The sequence below is a fragment of the Mustela putorius genome, unplaced genomic scaffold (genome assembly GCF_011764305.1).
Source record: "Mustela putorius furo isolate JIRA1106 unplaced genomic scaffold, ASM1176430v1.1 tig00000166_pilon_pilon_pilon, whole genome shotgun sequence".
Lineage (NCBI taxonomy): Eukaryota > Metazoa > Chordata > Mammalia > Carnivora > Mustelidae > Mustela > Mustela putorius.
Window position 1 is genome coordinate 305,488 of NW_025421301.1, and position 20,897 is coordinate 326,384.

The window sequence follows — 20,897 nt, forward strand, 5'->3', positions numbered from 1 at the left end:
CAGAGGCTTTAACCCACTGAGCCACCCAGGCGCCCCGACCCAAGACATTCTTAACTAAGTCACATTAAGAGTAGCTTTTAGAGTTTTACATGTTTGGGAATATTCCGTGGATTTTGTGCTTTGTAGTGTTCATGTAAACATGACACTGGAAATTCTGATAGAATCTGGGTTTTTTTTTTTTTTTTGTCCCTTTGCATTTTATTGATTTCTCATTTTCCTAATTGAATTTCCTATGTTACCTTAAAACTACCATACTTTGCATCCCTGAGCTGTAAACTCTGCATCTGAAGACCTCCATTCAGCTCTTTTCATTTTTGGCACAGAAACTCCTTGTATTTGTTCTTGTTCACAAAAATGTTGGTGAACGTTAGCCATGTCTATCTACTTTATGTAGTTTATATCATGACTTTGAAACCCATTCAGAGATTTCATTCAGTATTTTAGCTGGAGAAGATAATTTAAGTATATAAAGAGCAGTCTTCATCTTTAAAGATCTCACAGTGCAAAAATGAGATCTGTGTACTGGCAAGTTTTTTTGGTAAGCTGGGATGTACAAGTCTGTATAGGTGAATACAATGGATGTCCAACTCTTGATTTTGGCTCAGGTCATGATCTTGCAGTTGTGGGATGGAGCCCCATGGCAGGCTCTGTGTGCAGCAGGGTGTCTGCTGGAGATTCTCTTTCCCCTGCCTTTCCCTCCCCCCACTTTGTCTCTCTTTCTCTCAAAAAATGAATAAATCTTAAAAAATGGAATGTTATCAGTACTGTTTGAGCTTCTTCCTCCTGAAGACAATACTATTCTGGTTTTATACATTTTTTTTATAGTTATATAGCATATGTAATAAATATATATACTTTGTTCAAATAGCTCAACCTGGCTTCTCAGTCTGTATTGGAAGGACTCAATGCTTGTTTTGACCACAGAGGAGAAATCTATGTTCCTGAGTTGGGAATGAGTTTTCAAGTACAGCATGAAAAGACGAAGATTTTTGGGTGTCAAAATCCTTTTAGACAAGGAGGTGGGAGGAAAGGCTTGCCAAGGTCTTTCCTTAACAGATTCACTCAGGTAAGATTTGCTGTTGCCATGGAGACCGAAGGTGGAGTGTTGGGGCTGATAGGGCAGAGGCACATACCTATGAAGATGCTCACTGTGAGAATGAGAGAGCATCGATTTAATGATCTGTTTCTCAATTCCATGTCTCTGTATGGTGAATATTAATGTGACTGATTCCCATCATCACTTCTCTTCAGGTATGTGTCCCTTTGTCTCCAGTCCTGGAAAACCGGTGTGTTATCAGTTAGTGGAGGGTAAGATAACCACCCCTCCAGGAATTCCATTACCATCCTCAGGAGCAAGGCCAGTTTTTTACCTTTCCAGGTGTCTACGTGATCTATTAAAATACTGAAAATTTTTTTATGATGAAAATAATGCATTTTAGTTAAAGTAAGAAGGAAAAGAAAACTACCAGAAGAATAAAAAATCAAGTATTCTCCATACCAGAGTCAATCATTATTAACATTTGATGTCTTTCTTACTGTCTTTATTCTCGTTTGCAGAGGTTGGAGAGTGTGTATGTGTATCTATACACATATGCTTACTTGTTTTAATATTTATTTGTCAAAATTTGACTAGGATTTGGAAATGGCTCTGGATGTTGGCTTTCTTTGATGTCCCTTTTCATAATTCACTGAGTATCTTTTCAGAATAATTTATTATGAGGAATTTCAAACATACTGAAAAGTTGAAAGTTGAGATTTTGAAGTAACTGCTCCTATGCCTTACCATCTAGTTTTGAGTACATAATATACATAGGAAATTTAAAAAGACAGAAATGCTTAAAAATAAAAACAAATACACTTAAGTTGTATGTTATCTTTTTTTCTTTAATTCATTAGAGTGGAGCTAACAACAAAACCTCTGTTGCCCTGTATTTCAAATATTTTACAGGATTCTGTATCCTAAAAATGTAAGAAAAGAGATTTCTCTAACAATTTTTATGTATATCTAAACTGAGGTACTGTTACTTTGGTGTTAAATAACAATTTTACTTTGTAATTGGTAGTTCTTCCTGGTATTCAGTAAAGAGAAGCAATAGTATTTCTTCATGTTCTTTATGGATTCTGTAGGTCTTTGTGGATCCCCTTACAGTAATTGACATGGAGTTCATTGCTAGTACTCTGTTTCCAGCCATTGACAAAAATATTGTTAAGAAGATGGTTGCTTTCAACAACCGAGTAAGTACCTACTTGTATTAATTGTTTTTTATTTTCATGCTGTAATAGAACCATCATTTTTTCATTGTGGGACACTATCAAATTTATCAGTCTCTCTAAATTAAATCACATTGAATTATAGATGTTTCTGCTGGAAAAAAAATACTCATTTGAGGATTATGGTTATTAAGATCTTATCAGTGTTAATGCCTACAAGAGTATTCCTGGTTTAGATGTCTGGGTTGGTAAAAAGAGACTTGGTATCAAACCTAATTTCTGTTTCAGATTATGTATGCATTTGTAGTACATTGATAGTACTTAATGCAGTGTGCTTATTAGCAATGGGACATGTTTCCCAATAATGGTGTTTTCTTTTTAGATTGATCACGAAGTGACTATTGAGAAGAAATGGGGGCAAAAAGGAGGACCCTGGGAATTCAACCTTCGGGACCTTTTCCGCTGGTGTCAGTTGATGCTAGTTGACCAGTCCCCTGGGTGTTATGATCCTGGTCAGCATGTGTTTTTGGTCTATGGTGAGAGAATGAGAACTAAGGAAGACAAAGAAAAGGTGAGTTTCATACTTGTTCTTTGTGTTTCTTTCCATCTGTAAGTTGATTTCTTCCTAAGGGAGAGAAAGGGCATACTCACTAATAAACACTAAACTCACTAAAGCTGCTTAGAAATTAGAAGTTAAGGAAAGAGCTCTTTCCGTCAGTCTCTTCCCAGCGGCGGCAGCAATGGATTATGCAGACAGGGCCAAGATGAAACCTTGAGACCTTCGTGGCAAGAAGGAGGAGCTGCTTAAACTGCTGGAAGAGCTGAGGTGAAGCCATCCCAGCTGCACATTGCCAGAGGGACCTGTGGCATGGCTTCCAAGCTCTCCAAGGTCCAAGTTGTTGGCGGATCCATTGCCAGTGTTCTCACAGTCATCAACCAGAAAGAGAACTAAGGCAGGAAATTCTACAAAGGTAAGAAGTGCAAGCCCCTGGGTCTGCGGCCCAAGAAGACATGCGTCACGTGCCGCTGGCTGAACTAGCACGAGGAAGAGCTGAAGACCGAGAAGCAGCTGCAGAAGGAGCAGCTCTACCCACTGAGGAAGTACATGGTCGAAGCTTGAGCACTGGTGTCAATAAAACACAAACTGGGGTAAAAAAGTTAAGGAAGGAAACTGAAGGTTCACCTACCTCAGTGTCTCAAAGTGCAGAGTAATTTGCTTCAGAGTACATACTTCATTTATCCATCTGAATCCCTTTACTGCAAACCTCCTTTAAACAGTATTGCCCCCCAGTAATAAAGAACTAGGTCTTTAGCCTCTTTCAAGGTGCAAAGGGGAGAAACAGGAGGAGACAAGTGATACTCAGTAGAGGGGGTCAGTTTTCCATTTTTTAAAGAAACTTTGAGTTACAAAGTCTTTAATCTACAAAGTGTAAGTAGGTACACAAAAGAATATTCTGTATCTGAATGGAAATAAAAATACCTCTTTGTAAACAGAAAATAACACTAGAATTCCTAGCTTAATAAACTAATAATGTGTTCGTTTTGTTTTGTGGTATTTAAAGTCCAGTCTCAGAATATTCACAGTAGCTACAGGCAGGAGGCACTGTCCTGACCTCTTAACCAATGAGGACTCAATCACCTATAGTGAGTGGTAGAGCCAGCACTCCAGCCTAGAACTTTGCTTTCATATCCCAGTTGCAGCCAAATGTTGACTCATTCATTATGTACAAGTGCCTTTAGTCATTATATTAGGACAAAATATTCATCTAGTTTTTTTTCTTATTTTTTAATTTTATTTATTTATTTTTAAAGGTTTTATTTATTTATTTGACAGACAGAGATCACAAGCAGGCAGAGAGGCAGGCAGAGAGAGAGGAGGGAGCAGGCTCCCCGCTAAGTTGAGAGCCTGATATGGGGCTCTATCCCAGGACCCTGGGATCATGACCTGAGACAAAGGCAGAGGCTTTAATCCACCGAGCCACCCAGGCGCCCCTCACCTAGTTTTTAAAAATATAATTTCATTATATATAATTCATATACCATCAACTAGTAATTTTATTTTCTTCATCTGCTTACTACTTATACTGTATTCATTGTGGCCAGATGCTGGCTAATTATTGGGTATTTGATGTTAGTCAGATGGAATGTCAGTGTAAGGTATGGAAGGTTTTCTTCGTTTCTCTATGTTAATTATTGAATTCACACGGACACACATACAAAGTGAGGGAAAATAGTAATAGGAGAAGGGCCTATCAAGGCTGGAAGAGTTTGAGTAAATTGAATCTGTCTTTATAAAACTAAACCAACTACACTGTGAAAGTATTTATAATTTTAGTTCTGGTAGACTGTCAGGGAGTGGAGAGTATAATATGCTTTGGAGTACAAATGTAAGGTCATCAAACGCCTGGTCACAAAAGTATGTGACAGGAACACTTTTCTCCTGTGCTGCTTTTTGACTCCTCATCAAGGTTTGGTACTGATAATGATTTTATCTTTATTACTTTTTTCCTGATATTTCTCAAACTCATTAATTTTTTTAGTTGAGGTATAATTGGCATTCAACATATTATTTTCAGGTGAACACAATGATTCAGTATTTGTATACATTGTGAAATGACCACTGCAGTAAGTCTAACACACATTACCTTACATAGTACCAAAGACTTTTTTTTTTTAAAGATTTTATTTATTTGACAGACAGAAATCACAAGTAGGCAGAGAGTGAGGAGGGAAGCAGGCTTGCTACTGAGCAGAGAGCCCAATGTGGGGCTCGATCCGAGGACCCTGGGATCATGACCTGAGCCGAAGGCAGAGGCTTTAATCCACTGAGCCACCCAGGGGCCCAGAGACTTTTTCTTTTGATGGCAACTTTAAAATCTGTTTTCATAGCAATTTTGAAATAATGCAATACAGTATTATTGACTATAGTCACCATGCCATACATTCTATTCCTAGAACTTAAAAATAATAATATTTTTATCTTCTGACTAAAGTCCATTGTACAGTGATTAATATGAGTATTACTGCTTTGTTAGAAACATGCAACTTGGTATACATATTCTGGGTGGCTGGAATTTTTTGTGCTGCTCTGGGCTAAATTAGTGTATTTTATACATCCTTAGCTTTTCTCCCTGCCCCAACTCCTCTTAAAAAGAAATCCAGAAAAGAAGTAGGGCTAATGGCAAGTTTTCTAATTGTGTTTCTAATAAGGAAGGGATAACTGAATATAAATAATCAGATAACTGGCATTGGTCGTCATTCTAGTTATTTATATATATAGTTATTTATATAACTTAGGCTAAAATGGTGTTTTCGAGTGAGACTGGCTTGGATTTAAAAATCACTTACTAACCATTAGTAAATCCTTATAACTCTCCTGAATTCTATTTTCCATATCTATAAAGTGGAAATGATACCTATTTTGCAAGGCTGTAAGAATCAGAATAATCTGTTAAAGCATGTCTACAATGTTTGGCACATAGTAGGTGCTCACAAAATTGTCAGTGTTCTTTATAATCTTCAGGCTACTAGTCTCTTCTGCCTTTTTAGGTGATATCTTGGATGATGAAAGCAGATTGATTTTTTCATCTATAGATTTGCCATAATATCCATGACTTTAATTTATGATACATTCTCAACTGGAATCTCAAATAGTTTATTAGATGACTGTTCTTTGCTTGGGTTCCAGTTTGCTTTCATCCTCAAGATTTAGTTTAATATAATCTGTAAGAGGAAGTTTATAAGAGAAAATTCAAAAGGATAAGGAAATTGTGACTAGTGTTCACTCAGAGTGTTCTGACTCTTGTTATTGTGTATGTTATCTAGAAGTTTTGGCTAGAATTTGGTGGAATGGTTTGCACTTTAATTGTATTGTCTTCATTTAGGTCATTGCTGTATTCAAGGATGTGTTTAATTCAAGTACCAACCCATACATGGGAACCAGACTATTTCATATTACTCCCTATGATGTTCAGGTGAGGCATGTAGGAATATTTTCTATTTTACATTTTCCTTTGATTTTCTCTGTTCCCACAACTAGACACACTTGTGAAATCTCACTGGCATGTCTTTTTCAGCTGGGCTACTCAGTCCTTTCCCGTGGCAGTTACGTTCCTCTCCTGTCCTGCCGTCCCCTATCACTTCTGCACCAGTCGTTACGGTCTCTGGAATCTATTATGAAGTGTGTGCAGATGAGCTGGATGGTCATCCTTGTGGGGCCAGCCTCTGTGGGCAAGAGTAGCCTGGTCCAGCTTCTGGCACACCTTACTGGTCACACATTAAAGATCATGGCTATGAACAGTGCAATGGACACTACAGAGCTTCTGGGTGGATTTGAGCAGGTAAACGGTCTGTCTTCACTTTTTTGGGCAAAACACATATAATGCTGTGGTCTGACTGATGGTCTTTTGTGTTGGTGACTACAAGTAGTTTTTTGTTTTTTGCTTCTTAATTAAAAGAGTATTCTTTTGACTCTGGCCAGTGGCTATAATGAGTTTGTGCTCTGGAAATTTCAGGTTGATCTTACGCGGCCGTGGAGGCAGCTGCTAGAAAAGGTGGAGGGCACTGTAAGGGCACTGTTAAGAGACAGCCTCCTTATCAGTGCTGATGATGCAGAAGTAGTGCTACGAGCCTGGAGTCACTTCGTTCTGACCTATAAGCCCAAGTGTCTTGGAGATGGTGGTAAAGGTATCACAATGGAGATTGTCAACAAGCTGGAAGCAGTATTATTGCTCATGCAGCGACTCAACAATAAAATCAACTCCTACTCTAAGGCAGGTGTGTGTGTTTGGATGTGTGTATCAGATATGTAGGTAGCATTGTCCATATATAGGTAGTAATGTATTTGTAAGGTAATATCTGTAATTTTTTTTACCAATGTGTAATATATATATAACTCCTATATCTCAATGGCAAAATTACAAGCAAACCCATTAAAAACTGGGCAGAGGGTCTAAACAGACATTTTTCTGAAGACCTATAGATAGCCAACAGGTACGTGAAAAGATGCTCATAATAATTGAGGGAAATAGAAATCAAAACTGGAGTAAGAGATCACCTCACACCTATTAGAATGGCTATTATCAAATAAGAAATAACAAGTGTTCACAAGCATGTGGAGAAAAGGGAACCCTTGTGCACTACTTGTGAAAAAGTAAAGTTGTATAGCCACAATGGAAAACAGTACAGAAGTTCCTCAAAAAACTAAAAATGGGGGTACCTGGATGGCTCAGTGGGTTAAGGCCTCTGCCTTTGGCCCAGGTCATGATCTCAGGGTCCTGGGATCAAGCCCCGCGTTGGGCTCTCTGCTCAGTGCAGAGCCTACTTCCTTCTCTCTCTCGCTGCCTGCCTCTCTGCCTATCTGTGATCTTTGTCTGTCAAATAAATAAATAAAGTCTTAAAAAAAAAAAAAAAACTAAAAATGGAACTACATATGATCCAGCAATTCCACTTCAGGGTATTTAGCCTAAGAAAATGAAAACACTAACTTGAAAAGATATATATATAAATATATATATATATATGATATTAGCCCCTTATCGGATATATGACTTGCAAATATTTTCTTCCATTCAGTAGTTTACCCTTTCATTTTGTTGATGGTTCCCTTGTTGTTCCAAAACATTTTAGTTTGATATAGTCCTACTTGTTTATTTTTGTTTTTGGTGTCATATTTAAAAAGATCATCACCAAGGCCTGTGTCAAGGAACTCACCACTTACATTTTCTTCTAGGAGTTTTATGGTCTCAGGTCTTTCATTCAAGTCTTTAATCAATTTTGAATTTTTGTATGTAGTATAGGACAAATGGTACAGTTTTATTCTCTTGTATGTGGCTACCTAATTCCCCCAGAACTGTTTTAATTGAAGAGATTTTCCTTTCCTCATTGTGTATTCTTGGTTCCCTTGTAAATTAATTGACCATATATGTGTGGGTTTATTTCTGGGCTCTCTCTTTTCTGTTTCACTGATGGATGTGTCTGTTCTGATGCCAGTATCATGCTGTCTTAATTACCTTAGCTTTGAAATATGGTTTGAAATAAGGGAACCCAATGCCTCCAGCTTTGTTCTTTGTTTTAAGATTGCCCTGGCTATTTGGGTCTTCTGTGGTTCCATACAAATTTTAGCCTTATTTGTTCTATTTTGGTGAAAAATACACTGGAATTTTGATAGGGATTATATTTAATCTGTATATTGCTTTGGATAGTATGGACATTTTAACAATATTCGTCCAGCCCATGAACAGGGGATATCTATCCATTTATTTATGTCTTCATCAGTTTCTTAATGGCTTAGAGTTTCCAACATGATCTTTCACCTCCTTGGTTAAATTTATTCCTAGGTACTTTTTTTTATGTGAGTGTAAATGTGATTGTTTCAGTTGCACTTTCTGATAGTTTATTATTAGTGTATAGAAACACAATGGTTTTTTGTATATTGGTGTTGTATCCTGCAACTTCACTCAATGTATTTATTCTGTGTGTATGTGTGTGTGTGTGTGTGTGTGTGTGTGTGTGTGTGTGTAGGGTTTTCTGTAGGTAGTATTATGTCATTTGCAGATAGTGACAGTTTTCCTTTCCAGTTCAGTTGCCTCTTATTTTTCTCTCCTAATTACTCTGGCCTGGAATTCCATTATTGTCTTGAATAAAATGGTGAGAGTAGACATTCTTGTCCTGTTCCTGATCTCAGAGAAAATGCTTTCAGGTTTTCATTGTTAAGTAATGATGTTATCTGTAAGCTTGCCATATATAGCTTTTATTATGTTGATGCATATTCCGTCTATACCCACTTTTATATTAAGAGATTTTTAAAATCATGAATGGATGTTGAATTTTGTCAAGTGCTTTTTCTGCATCTACTGAGATAATCATATGATTTTTATCTTTCATTTTGTTAATGTGTGGTATCACATTGATTTGCAGATAGAGAACCATTCTTACATCCCTAGAATTAATCCCACTTGATCATAGTGTATGTTCTTTTTGCTTTGTTGTTGAATTTAGTTTGCTGATTGTTTTGTTGAGAATTTTTGGATCTATATTTATCAGTATTTATTAATGCCCAATTTATCAGCATTTATTAATGCCTCATGCCCAATATGAGGCTTGAACTCATGACCCTCAGATCAAGAATTGCATACTCTAGGGACACCTGGGTGGCTCAGTGGGTTAAGCCTCTGTCTTCGGCTCAGGTCATGATCTCAGGGTCCTGGGATCAAGCCCTGCATTGGGCTATCTGCACAGCAGGGAGCCTGCTCCCCCCACCCCCCACCTGACTCTCTGCCTGCTTGTGATCTCTCTCTGTCAAATAAATAAATAAAATCTTAAAAAAAAAAAAAAAGAATTGCATACTCTACCAACTGAGCCAGCCAGGCTGAAATTTTCTTGCGGCATCCTTGTCTAGTTTTGCTATCAGGGTAATGCTGACTTTATAAAGTGAGTTTGGAAAAGTTCCCTTTTCTTCTTCTTCTTCTTCTTCTTTTTTTTTTTTTAAATTGGTGGAAGTGTTTTGAGAGGGGTGCCTGGGTGGCTGGATGGCTCAGTTGGTTAAACGTCTGCCTTTGGCTTAGTTCATGATCTCAGGGTCTGGGATCAAGCCCTGCATCAGGCTCCCTGCTCAGCAGAGAGTCTGCTTTTCCCTCTCTCTCTGACCCTTTTCTCTGCTCATGCTCTCTGCCTCAAAAAAAAAAAAAAAGAAAAGAGAAAAAAGGAGTTGTTAAAGAAAGATGGATAATTATTCTTTTTGAATGTTTGGTAGAATTTATCAACTTTATCTCCTTTCTGGGTGACACTGATTTATTTATTTATTTTCATTTTTAATTTTTTTAAACATAAAATGTAAATGTATTTTTCTTTCAGGGGTATAGTCTATGATTCATTAGACTTACACAATTCACAGCACTGGGTGACACTGATTTATTATAGTCCCATTGGATCGGAACTCAAGCTCCGAGGCAACTCTGGGTAGTAACTATAAAAATTAGGGCCTGATGGGGCGCCTGGGTGGCTCAGTGGGTTAAACCCTCTGCCTTCGGCTCAGGTCGTGATTCCAGGGTCCTGGGATCGAGCTTTGCGTTGGGCTCTGCTCAGCGGGGAGCCTGCTTCCTCCTCTCTCTCTGCCTGCTTCTCTGCCTACTTGTGATCTCTGTCTGTCAAATAAACAAATAAAATCTTTAAAAAAAAAAAATTAGGGCCCGAGATTTATGTAAAAGACTTTCTGGGAGGTACTGGTGCTTCTGAGAGGAAGCAGCACAAAGGAAGAGCACAAAGATGACACCTGCCAATCTTCTTCCCTGGAGAGTGTTCCAGCAGGCTCTAGGATGTATATGTTATATTAGATGCCTGCTCTTGAGGGTGTGTCTTTAACGCAAGTGCAATTGGTTGCCTCTGAGCTGGGCCCTGGGGTGGAGTCTTGAGTGTGTGAGCCCTTTCTCTGATTAGTCTTGTGCTCCTGTTGTTTTTAGAAGATAGATGTTTTGAAGGCTTGCCTTTCAGGCACGTGTTTTAAAAGTTGGGATTCCTGGGGCACCTGGGTGGCTCAGTTGTTAGGTCTGCCTTTGGCTCGGGTTATAATCCCAGGGTCCTGGGATCAAGCCCCGCATCGGCTCCTTGCTTAGTGGGAAGTGTGCTTCTCCCTCTCCCCCTGCTTGTGTTCCCTCTCTCACTATGTCTCTCTTTGTCCGATGTCTCGCTGTGTCTCTCTCTGTCAAATAAGTAAGTAAAATCTTAAAAAAAAAAAAAAAAAAAAAAAATTGGGATTTCTATTGTGTGGTTCAAACCATTTGCTCCATAGTGAAAAGTTCCAGGTTTTCAGGTCCTTCCCAGTTGTGGGTCACAGCATGCTGGTGGGGGTTTATGGTGAGATTATTTCTCAGCCTTTCCTACCTGCTTCAGTGTAGCAGGTAGTTTTTTGTTTTGTTTTGTTTTGTTTTTCCCCCTCCATTTGCCTGGTATGTAGTTGTTACTCAACCAGACCTCAGGGTTTTCTTAGAGGAAGTTGTCCCATATGTAGCTGTCGATTCAGTGTGTGCATGGGGGTAGGGTGAGTTCAGGATCTTTCTACACTGCCGTGTTGAACCAGATCATTTTGATCTTTTCAAGCTTAATTTCAAGCTTTTTAAGGTCACTTCAGAGTAACCTTTACTTTAGGGCTAGGTTAACCCCACTTTTTTTTTTTTTTTTTAAGATTTTATTTATTTATTTGACAGAGAGAGATCACAGGTAGGTAGAGAGGCTGGCAGAGAGAGAGAAGGAAGCAGGCTCCCTGCCGAGCAGAGAGCCCGATGTGGGACTCAATCCAAGGACTCTGAGATCATGACCTGAGCGGAAAGCAGCGGCTTAACCCACTGAGCCACCCAGGCGCCCCCCCCCCCACTTTTTTTTTTTTTTTAAATAAAGATTTTATTTATATATTTGACAGTGCACAAGCAGGGAAAGTAGCAGACAGAGGGAGAGGGAGAAGCAGGCTCCCCAGGACTCTGGGATCATGACCCAAACTGAAGGCAGATGCTTAACTGACCGAGCCACCCAGGCACCCTGAGATTAACCTCACTATTTAGGCATCTCTGCCGAATGGCCTGTGTATTCAGTGGCATCTTTTCAGTGTGGCTGGTGGGAACTGGAGTGATACTCAGTCTTGTATGAACTCTGGGAATTTTCCAATCATAACTCCCAGCAGTTGTCCTTTCCTTGCGAGTTTTCCCATCCTTGTGGAGCCTCACCTTTTACCTGCACATGTAGACTGTTACTTAGCCCAAGACTTCAGAGGCCCTTATTTAGGTTTCTGGAACTCTGTGAGTAGCTCCTTCATCTCGAGTGCTCTGCCCTTCACTCTAGTTGTCTTGGCCTCCCTGAGTTCCAGTCTGTCCACTCAAATCAGTGAGACCTCTGTGGTATGTTTGAAAGTTCCCTCTCCTGCTTTCCCTCTCCTAGAAATTGCTTCTAGGCAAAAACTGAGGACAATTACAGGGCTTGCTTTCTTCAGGTACCACAGCCCTGTGCTGTGCTGGAAGCAGCTGTTTCAAATATTTTGTATAGTTTTTTAGTTGTTAGCCATAGAGATAAAGTCGAACCCTTATTCCTCATGGGGTCCAGTGCATTATGCTCTGTGATAAGAATAAGAGTCATAAGGCAGTTTCCAATAAAAAAGAACTGTTGAAAATTTTCTAGGGATGGGCTGTATAAACTATAAAGCACTAAGCAAATAAATAGCAGTTGTTACTATAATCCTATGATATGGTCTTTAGGAAGAAAGCCTGGTTTAATGACATTGATTTTCATTGTGCCAACTTTTACTGCCCTTTCATTTGATAAAAATGCAGTCATAGGTGGGAGACATTATTCTCCTTGTGCCATTTGAGAAACTGTAACCAAGAGTATTTACCTTTTCTGTCACCTTTGAGTCACCTCTACCTATCCATTAATTCAGAAAGCCATTAAAAAGTATTTTCTGCTACCAGACCTATTTTTTTTTAACTTGTTTTGTTAAAACAAAAACAGAAACCTTTATCTATAGTTCATTACAAAACTTTTAGAACTTGGCCCTAAATTTCCAATTTTCTTTTAAAAAACTCTTAGGGGTTTTTGTTTGTTTTTCTTTCTTTCTTTCTTTCTTTCTTTCTTTCTTTCTTTTTATTGCCATGGTTTGAAATTAAGTGCTGTGGCTGACATTTCAGAGTTCGCCAAACTTGTGGAAGAGTTCCGAAATTTTGGCGTGAAGCTTCTGCAGTCCACCAGTGGCCGCAGCCGTGGCACATTTGAATGGGTTGACAGCATGTTGGTTCAGGCTCTGAAGTCTGGAGATTGGCTTTTGATGGACAATGTTAACTTTTGCAAGTAAGGACCTTCTGCTTCATCACAAGATTGAAATTTGGGATATGCTTGTCAAAGTAGAACCCCAGCTGGACGTTCTGGCATTTTGAACCCATTGTTAGCTAGAAACATATCCTCAACCATATTCTGTAGACTGATGCCTGTTGAGAACGAAGGTAGTTGTCATTAGCTGCAAGATTTTAGTTCTGTCTGACTGTTTTGAGCTAAATTGAAGGCTAACAGAATTGGATTACTTTTCCAACCATTTTTGAGGTAGACCTTTTTATTTAACATCAAAAATACTCTTTTTGTTAGGGGCATTCTTGAGGGCAGATTTTTGAAATGGAGGATCTTTTACAGGGCAGACATTTAGTAAATGTGCATCAGTGTGTCTTGCTTTGATTCTAAAGTAAGGACAGAGATATCATAAAACTGCCATTACACACGGCATAATAGAAACTACTCCAGGTCCAGTGATGGGTTTCTCTACCTGGAGCGTTTTTCAAAAGGTTTGAATTGAAATCCACTTGCCTTCACATTGATTTGATAATGTTGGGAAGTTGGGGAGATGGAAGGGGAAAGAGAAAAGAAAGAGCTATATCATGGGACAATTTTCCTTAATTTATTTAATCATGGAACAAATATTTTGTATATTTACTGTGTATGAATCTCTGGGCAACATGCCTTGGGGAGTGAAAAGGGGGATGGACGGGGAGAGAGCGAGCACAGTTCTATATGGGGAAGAGGTCCTTGCTGAAGGAGGACATGGGTCGGGAACAGAGGGAGGCCTGCACAAGGAAAAGTAGAACCAGTGTAGCGCGTCAGTCTGTCACCATTGTATTTGAATTCTTTGTGCAGCCCATCAGTGCTGGATCGTTTGAATGCTTTGCTTGAACCTGGAGGTGTTCTCACTCTTAGTGAGAGAGGAATGATAGATGGATCCACTCCCACCATAACACCAAATCCCAATTTCAGGTATTTGTGCCTCTTAAGTTTCTTCTAAGAATCTGACTCCCTTAGTGGGGGAGGTGGACATTCAGTAGGACCTTCTTACATGTTATATTTATGCATCCAGTCATAAGTATCTTCACCTACTTATTGATTCAGTTAATACATATTTATGGTGGCTTTGCTATTTTCCAGACTCTGGGAGTTCATCAGTAAGCAAGAGGGGCCTCCTGGCCGTCTCAGTAGGTAGAGCATGTGACTCTTGATCTCAGGGTTGTGAGTTCAGGCTCCATGTCGGGCACAAAGCTTACTTTAAAAAATGAAATAATAAAAAATAAACAGAGGCAAGATCCTTGCAGTGGGTTGGGGCTAAAGGGTAGAAGCGGGAAACTGAACATGAGTCTTTTCCAGTCGTTCAGGTAAGATATGTGATAGCTTTGACTAGGATAGCCATATGAATGGGATTTGCTGTTGGATGTGTGGGTTGAAAAAAAGAAGCAGCAAGGATTTTACCTGAATTTTTGGCTTGAGTAATTGGGTAAATATGGGAACCATTTATTGAGAAAGGGAAGACTGGCAACGGAGCAGGTTTGACATGGGGAAGGTCAGCAGGGAATCCGCTGTGTAGCGTTGGAGGTGTCAGGTGACTAGGCAGAGGTGTTGCTGGACATTGAATATATGAAGGTAATTGTTTCAGGAGAATACATTGCTCTCTTTTCTGATCCCTGTAGGTATGTTAGAATGATGAATTAGCACTATCTGATTTGGGGAATATCTGAAAATAAGAATTTTAACATTCTCAGATAGCTTTAAAGGTGCGCTGGATAAATAATAGTTCCTAAAGAGAGTAGGTCTAGAGAAATTGATGTTGCTATAGTGATGCGTTTCGGCACTAGAAGGTGGAACACAGGTGAAAATAGCAGACTTTGAGTTAGTGGTATCTCCCTTGATAAGCTCCCTGAAGAGGAGCCACCTAGGATTTGCCCTCACTAATTGTTGCTGAACTACATCATTGGTTGCAACTGGGAGTTTAATTTATTTTTCTTTGAATTACTCTATTACTAGACTTTTTCTCTCAATGGATCCTGTTCATGGAGAAATATCCCGAGCTATGAGGAACCGTGGACTTGAAATCTACATTTCAGGAGAAGGGGATGGGAACATCCCAGATGACCTGGATATGAAAGTTCTGCTGCACAGCCTTGGGTTGGTGGGGGATAGTGTGTGCAACAGCCTTTTGGCTCTACACACAGAAATCCAAAGCACTGTAGTAGGTAAGGTGCTTGACTTCTAGGCCTCTGCAGAGTTTTATTCCCCTAGAAATTCTTACGTTATTCCATTTGACTGCTAACCTAGGAGTTCTTAAATTTAGTATACATGCAAATAGAAATTACCAGAAAAGTGTGTTAAAAATGTAAATGCGCTGATGTCCTTCTTTCCCCTAAGAGATTGGGTTCAGCAAGTCTGGGTGAGGCACAGAAATTAATATTTTAAAGAAGCTTCCCAGGTAGTTCTGATGGATTTATTTGACACCCTTATTTTAAGGAATACTGCTTTAAGCACTAAAATTTGTAAAGTTTGTTCCTCTTATCTGTAGAGTGGTCATTGAGTCTTTTGAAGGTAGAATAAAGAGAGAACTTTGAGCTGCTTAAAACAGGTTTTACTTCTTATAAATGTCCAAATATACAGGAATAGGCAAGAGTAATAGCAAAGGTAATGATAAAAAAATGACATGCTATCTACTAAGTAACTGCTGTGTGTTAGGTACGATGTCAGTTGCTTTTTTAGTCTTCACATTAGTTCTTCAGAGCAGGTTTTCATTTTATAGATAGGGCTCAGAGAGGTTGAGTAATTCATCAAAGCCAGTGAAGTTTCATTGTAGTTCTGTTGGATTTTAAAACACATCGTCCATTATGAGGCCATGCTCATTTTGCTACTTCACTGTGTATCAACTTTCGATTAAGGATATATTTTATCAGGCTTTGTCATACTTGTAATTGTCACTTTCCAGCAATATACTTTTGATAGTCAAAAAGGGAGGGGGGAGGCAGAATAGGGAAGGAATATGAATGTTCCCACAAGTCTATAATGTGCTACTGAGACCCTAGATTCCACTTAGAAGGTTTTCTAAGGGTAAGTATTGGGTGGATTTGAGTGGAACGAAGTTTGATGTGAAGATGAATTTATCTGTTTTCATTGGACATTTTATAGAATCTGTTGCTCATAATGGCAATATTTTTTTTTATAGGTTCTCCAACATCCTCTATTTCAACTCTAATTCAGACAGCCTTACTCATTGTGCAGTACCTACAGCGAGGGCTGAGTTTAGACAGAGCCTTTTCTGAAGTGTGCTGGGAGGCATATGTCCGCTCCCAGCATTCACCAGCAAACCAGAAGGTACTAAGAACTGTTTGGAAGAGCTTTCTCAGTTATAATACTCTACATTATTTAGGTGGAGGAAATTCTTCCTATTGATGGTAACTTTAGTGAGCTGAGAGTAGAGCGCTTCAGTTACTCTCTAGTAGAGATCTGCGATCTAAGTATTTTCCTGGAAAATAGGTTAAATGTAAGTATTACTTCTTCGAAACTTAGTTGTCATCAAAGTGGAATATAGCTTGTAATGTTGAAAATTGAAGGCTGTGATGAGAGTTGTCATGAGATGATCACAAAGGGCCTGGGAAACTATTAATACTCTGCTAGTTTCTGGAGATAGCACTTGTATGTTGCCTGTACACCCACATGTTTTTATCTCTTAACCAGCTTGTGCAGGCTTTACTGGAGAAACATGTTTTTTCTCTGCGAGCACATGAAACCTGGGGTAACTCCATTCTTGCCATGGGCCTGTGGCCAGATTCTCTGCCTTCAGCTCTCTTTGCTACGGAAGATTCTCACTTGTCTGTAGTCCGAAGTGATGGACAAATCTTAGTGTATTGCCTCAACAGGATGAGCATGAAAACCAGCAGCTGGGCCAGGTCAGTGAGACCTTCGGTTTGAGTCTCTTTGGCATCTTGACTTTTTTTTTTTTTTGATGGTAGTGGTCTTGACCCAGAATGTTAATGTGGTCATTTATTAACTAGCTATCATAGTTTTCTTGTTCATCGTAACATTGCTCCTTACTATTATTATTCACTCGATGTGTTTTAATTGTCCTTCTTCGAAGGGGACTAATCTTTACCCTTCACCTCTTGGATCCAATATTTGTAAAGTTATATTCCTGGTTCTTTGACATACAAAATGAAAGTTGATTCTGTTACTGACTTTGCCTTATTTTTCAAATGAATTTTAGGATTCAGCCTCTTACCTTGCCAGACTTAGAGAAAATTATGCAGTCCTCTAACCCTGAGAGCTTGAAATTCAGTTCAGTTGAAGTGGATACTCACTGGATCGATGAACCAGATGTTCTGGCCATGGCTGTTAAATTGCTTATAGAAAAAGCAACCAATCAAGATTGGATGCTCAGAGTTAAATGGCTTTATCATTTAGCCAAGAATATACCACAGGGGCTGGGTGAGTCAAAAAGCTTAATTTGTATAATAGGCAAATATATTTACACTTGCGCTATTTTAGTGCCTTGGTAGCTTTGTTATTCTGTGAGTACACTGTTAAAATTGTCACCAGGAGATCTCCTAGCAAGAAATTTGTGACTTGGCATTATTGTTTGTAGAGCTGTTAAAAAAAAAAAAAATTAAGGCACATATATATCTGCCCTTAGATATGTTCTAAGAGAAACATTTCCCCCATGTAATCCTTAGCATTTTGGGATTTTGTGCCTTCCTATCAAATCCAAAAGGAGAATGTGCAGTGTTATGTTACTGTTTATTTTTTGAACATGCTGCTGTACTACTGTAGAACGTTCTGGGGAAGGTTGCTTTTGATAACTTCATTTCCCCTTAAAAGTGCATAAGAGACTTATTTTAGTTCTAGTGCTCTAAGTTTCACGCTTAATTTCTTTGTACTTTTTTCATTTTAAGAGGAAAACCCAACAATAACAACATTGCATGCGTTGCAAAGTATAGGACTTGGAGTTTGTTGGTAGAACTTGTTGCCTAAAGTAATTGAGTTTACATGAACCTTTCTATGCGTGAGAACTTAGCCAGGGAATGTGTATATTGTGTGGTGCATGTGATCTGTCTAAAATTGTATAGAGGGAATTTATATATTATCTGCATTGTCCTATATGAGCACTACAGGTAGCCACTGAAATGTAAATATACATTAATTAAAATGAAATAAAATCTAAAATCCAGTCCTTAGTTGCACTGGCCACTTTTCACGTGCTTACTAACACATGACTAGTGGCTGACAGTGCAACTATAGATGTTTCCATCACTGCAAAAAGTTTGCTTGGACAACTCTACTTTTAATATTAACATTTTCTTCTCCTTCCTATATCAGCCACAGGTAGCCACTGAAATGTAAATATACATTAATTAAAATGAAATAAAATCTAAAATCCAGTCCTTAGTTGCACTGGCCACTTTTCACGTGCTTACTAACACATGACTAGTGGCTGACAGTGCAACTATAGATGTTTCCATCACTGCAAAAAGTTTGCTTGGACAACTCTACTTTTAATATTAACATTTTCTTCTCCTTCCTCCACAGAATCAATACAGATTCATTTGGAAGCCAGTGCTGCATCTCTTAGGAATTTTTACTCAAATTCTCTCTCAGCTGGGGTCAGTAATGTCATCAAAATATTACAACCAAATATAACAGGTACTGCACCTGATTTGATTTTGAGTTCTCAGCACAGTTTAGGAAACTGGTCCATCAAGTCTATGGAAAAAGACCTGTCAAAACTGCCACTGTAATAAACACTGTATTTTGGAAGACTCACAGTATCCAGATGCAAATTCTACTTCTTTGTTTGAAACCATCCCTTTTTCCTTTAGTCTTTGAAAAATGATGATGATGCACAGCATAATGGGGAGAGCACAGGAGTTGGAAGACTGGTCTCTGGTACCAACTCAGCCACAAACTAGCTTTTCATTTGAGCTTTTTCATTTGAAAAATATGGGAATTAAATTCGTATCTCTCAGATCCCTTCAACTCAGAGCATTCTGAGTTGTTAAGAGAAAAGGTTTTAAATTACGAGCTCTTTGACTTGAAGGGTAAACAAAACAGTGTGAATTACTTCAGAAAATATAAAAGTTAATAAAAGTTACAAAGCCTTAAATATAAAGTTTTAAAACCATAATGTTAAAAGAAATAGCCATTCAGAGTCCTGGGATTGAGCCCCACATTGCACTCTCTGCTCAGCAAGGAGCCTGCTTCCTCCTCTCTCTCTGCCTGCCTCTCTGCCTACCTGTGATCTCTGTCAAATAAATAAACAAAATCTTAAAAAAAAAAAAAAAACCCAGAATTTATTTATTTATTTATTTTTAGTTTTAAAATTTTTTTTTCCTTTTTTTATTTATTTGTTTGACACAGAGAGACACAGCAAGAGAGGGAACACAAGCAGAGGGAGTAGGAGAAGCAGGTTTCCTGCCGAGCAGGGAGACCGATCCAGGGCTTGATCCCAGCACCCTGGGATCATAACTGGAGTCGAAGGCAAATGCTGAATGACTGAGCCACCCAGGCACCCCTATTTTTATTTTTATTTATTTATTTTTATCTATCTATCTATCTATTTATTTATTTATTTTTAAAGATTTTATTTATTTATTTGAGAGAGAGACAGTGAGAGAGAACATGAGCGAGGAGAAGGTCAGAGGGAGAAGCAGACTCCCCATGGAGCTGGGAGCCCGATGTGGGACTCGATCCCGGGACTCCAGGATCATGACCTGAGCCGAAGGCAGTCGTCCAACCAACTGAGCCACCCAGGCGCCCTATTTTTATTTTTTTTTTAAAAAAAAAGATTTTATTTGAGAAAGAGGATGAGTTGGGGGGAGGGGCAGAGGGAGAGGGAGAAGCACACTCCCCACTGCGCAGGAAGCCCAACATAGGGCTAAGTCTCATGACCCCGAGATCATGACCTGAGCAGAAGGCAAATTCTTAAGTGACTGAGCTACCTAGGCGCCTCCAGAATTTATTTTTAATTAAGGAGTAAGATTGCACACTTTCTTGAAGAAAATAATATAAAGTTGATTAAACATAGGCATTAATGAGGAAATTATGGATATTTTCATAGAATCAGATTTTTAATTTCCCACCCCTGTCTTCATTTGATATTGATCAAAACATACCATTGCCATTTGGTTTAGAAGAAAATATGTATGATGATTTTGTGCTAACCAATGACCTTATGTACACTAACGATAACAAGGAAAATGTTTGGGAAACAAATAATGGGGAAAACTACTGTAGTAATCAAGTTGTGACTTAACTTTTGGCTTCCCAAGTATGAAAGAATTTTGGTCTTTGGAAACCGTGTTAGGGTAGAGCAGCAGGTTCCCTTTTTAGTAGGTATCCTTTGCCCACTGTTGGGACATACTAGGTATGCCTTCATCTTCCTTTTCTAGTGTATAGCTCTGGATCATGTAGTCTTATTGGACTTTAGAATATGGGTTCCCTCCTTCATGTACTTTGCTGTTGACAGTAGGCATTTGTTACTCTAGCGTATGGTAGATACTTGATGAGCTCCACTGACCTACCCAGCCACCTTAATGTTAATGTTACCATTGTTTTGTCCTAACCTCATTCCTTGGGTTCTCATGGGTTCTCCACAGAAGGGTCAGATCTGATCACTGCTGCTTTATAGAAGAGGTGCCAAATTTAAGCCAAAGAAGCAGCACAATACTATATTCTCTGATTACAAAGAAAGGGCTTTTATTTTTTATTTTTGTTAAGATTTTCTTTATTTATTTGAGAGCGAGCACAGCAGGGGGATCAGCAGAGGAAGAGGGAGAAGCAATCTCCCCCTGAGTGGGACGCCTGATGCAGGGCTCGATCCCAGTACCCTGGGATCATGACCTGAGCCAAAGGTGGAT

The 20,897-nt window shown here is 38.9% G+C and overlaps 1 protein-coding gene and 1 pseudogene across 2 annotated transcripts in view; both read left to right on the forward strand.

Moving 5' to 3' along the window:
* Positions 1 to 20,897, forward strand: part of MDN1 (midasin AAA ATPase 1) — a 167,726-nt gene that overhangs the window by 86,936 nt on the left and 59,893 nt on the right. For both annotated transcript variants that reach the window (XM_045075838.1, XM_045075839.1), the window contains exons 38-50: positions 869 to 1,066; positions 2,128 to 2,235; positions 2,594 to 2,782; positions 6,096 to 6,185; positions 6,288 to 6,551; positions 6,726 to 6,987; positions 12,882 to 13,041; positions 13,876 to 13,992; positions 15,031 to 15,239; positions 16,214 to 16,362; positions 16,726 to 16,937; positions 17,252 to 17,472; positions 18,571 to 18,684. In XM_045075838.1, coding sequence (XP_044931773.1) covers positions 869 to 1,066; positions 2,128 to 2,235; positions 2,594 to 2,782; positions 6,096 to 6,185; positions 6,288 to 6,551; positions 6,726 to 6,987; positions 12,882 to 13,041; positions 13,876 to 13,992; positions 15,031 to 15,239; positions 16,214 to 16,362; positions 16,726 to 16,937; positions 17,252 to 17,472; positions 18,571 to 18,684 — 2,293 coding nt within the window. The remainder of the gene's footprint in view (positions 1 to 868; positions 1,067 to 2,127; positions 2,236 to 2,593; positions 2,783 to 6,095; positions 6,186 to 6,287; positions 6,552 to 6,725; positions 6,988 to 12,881; positions 13,042 to 13,875; positions 13,993 to 15,030; positions 15,240 to 16,213; positions 16,363 to 16,725; positions 16,938 to 17,251; positions 17,473 to 18,570; positions 18,685 to 20,897) is intronic.
* On the forward strand, positions 2,793 to 4,022 carry LOC106007281 (annotated as a pseudogene).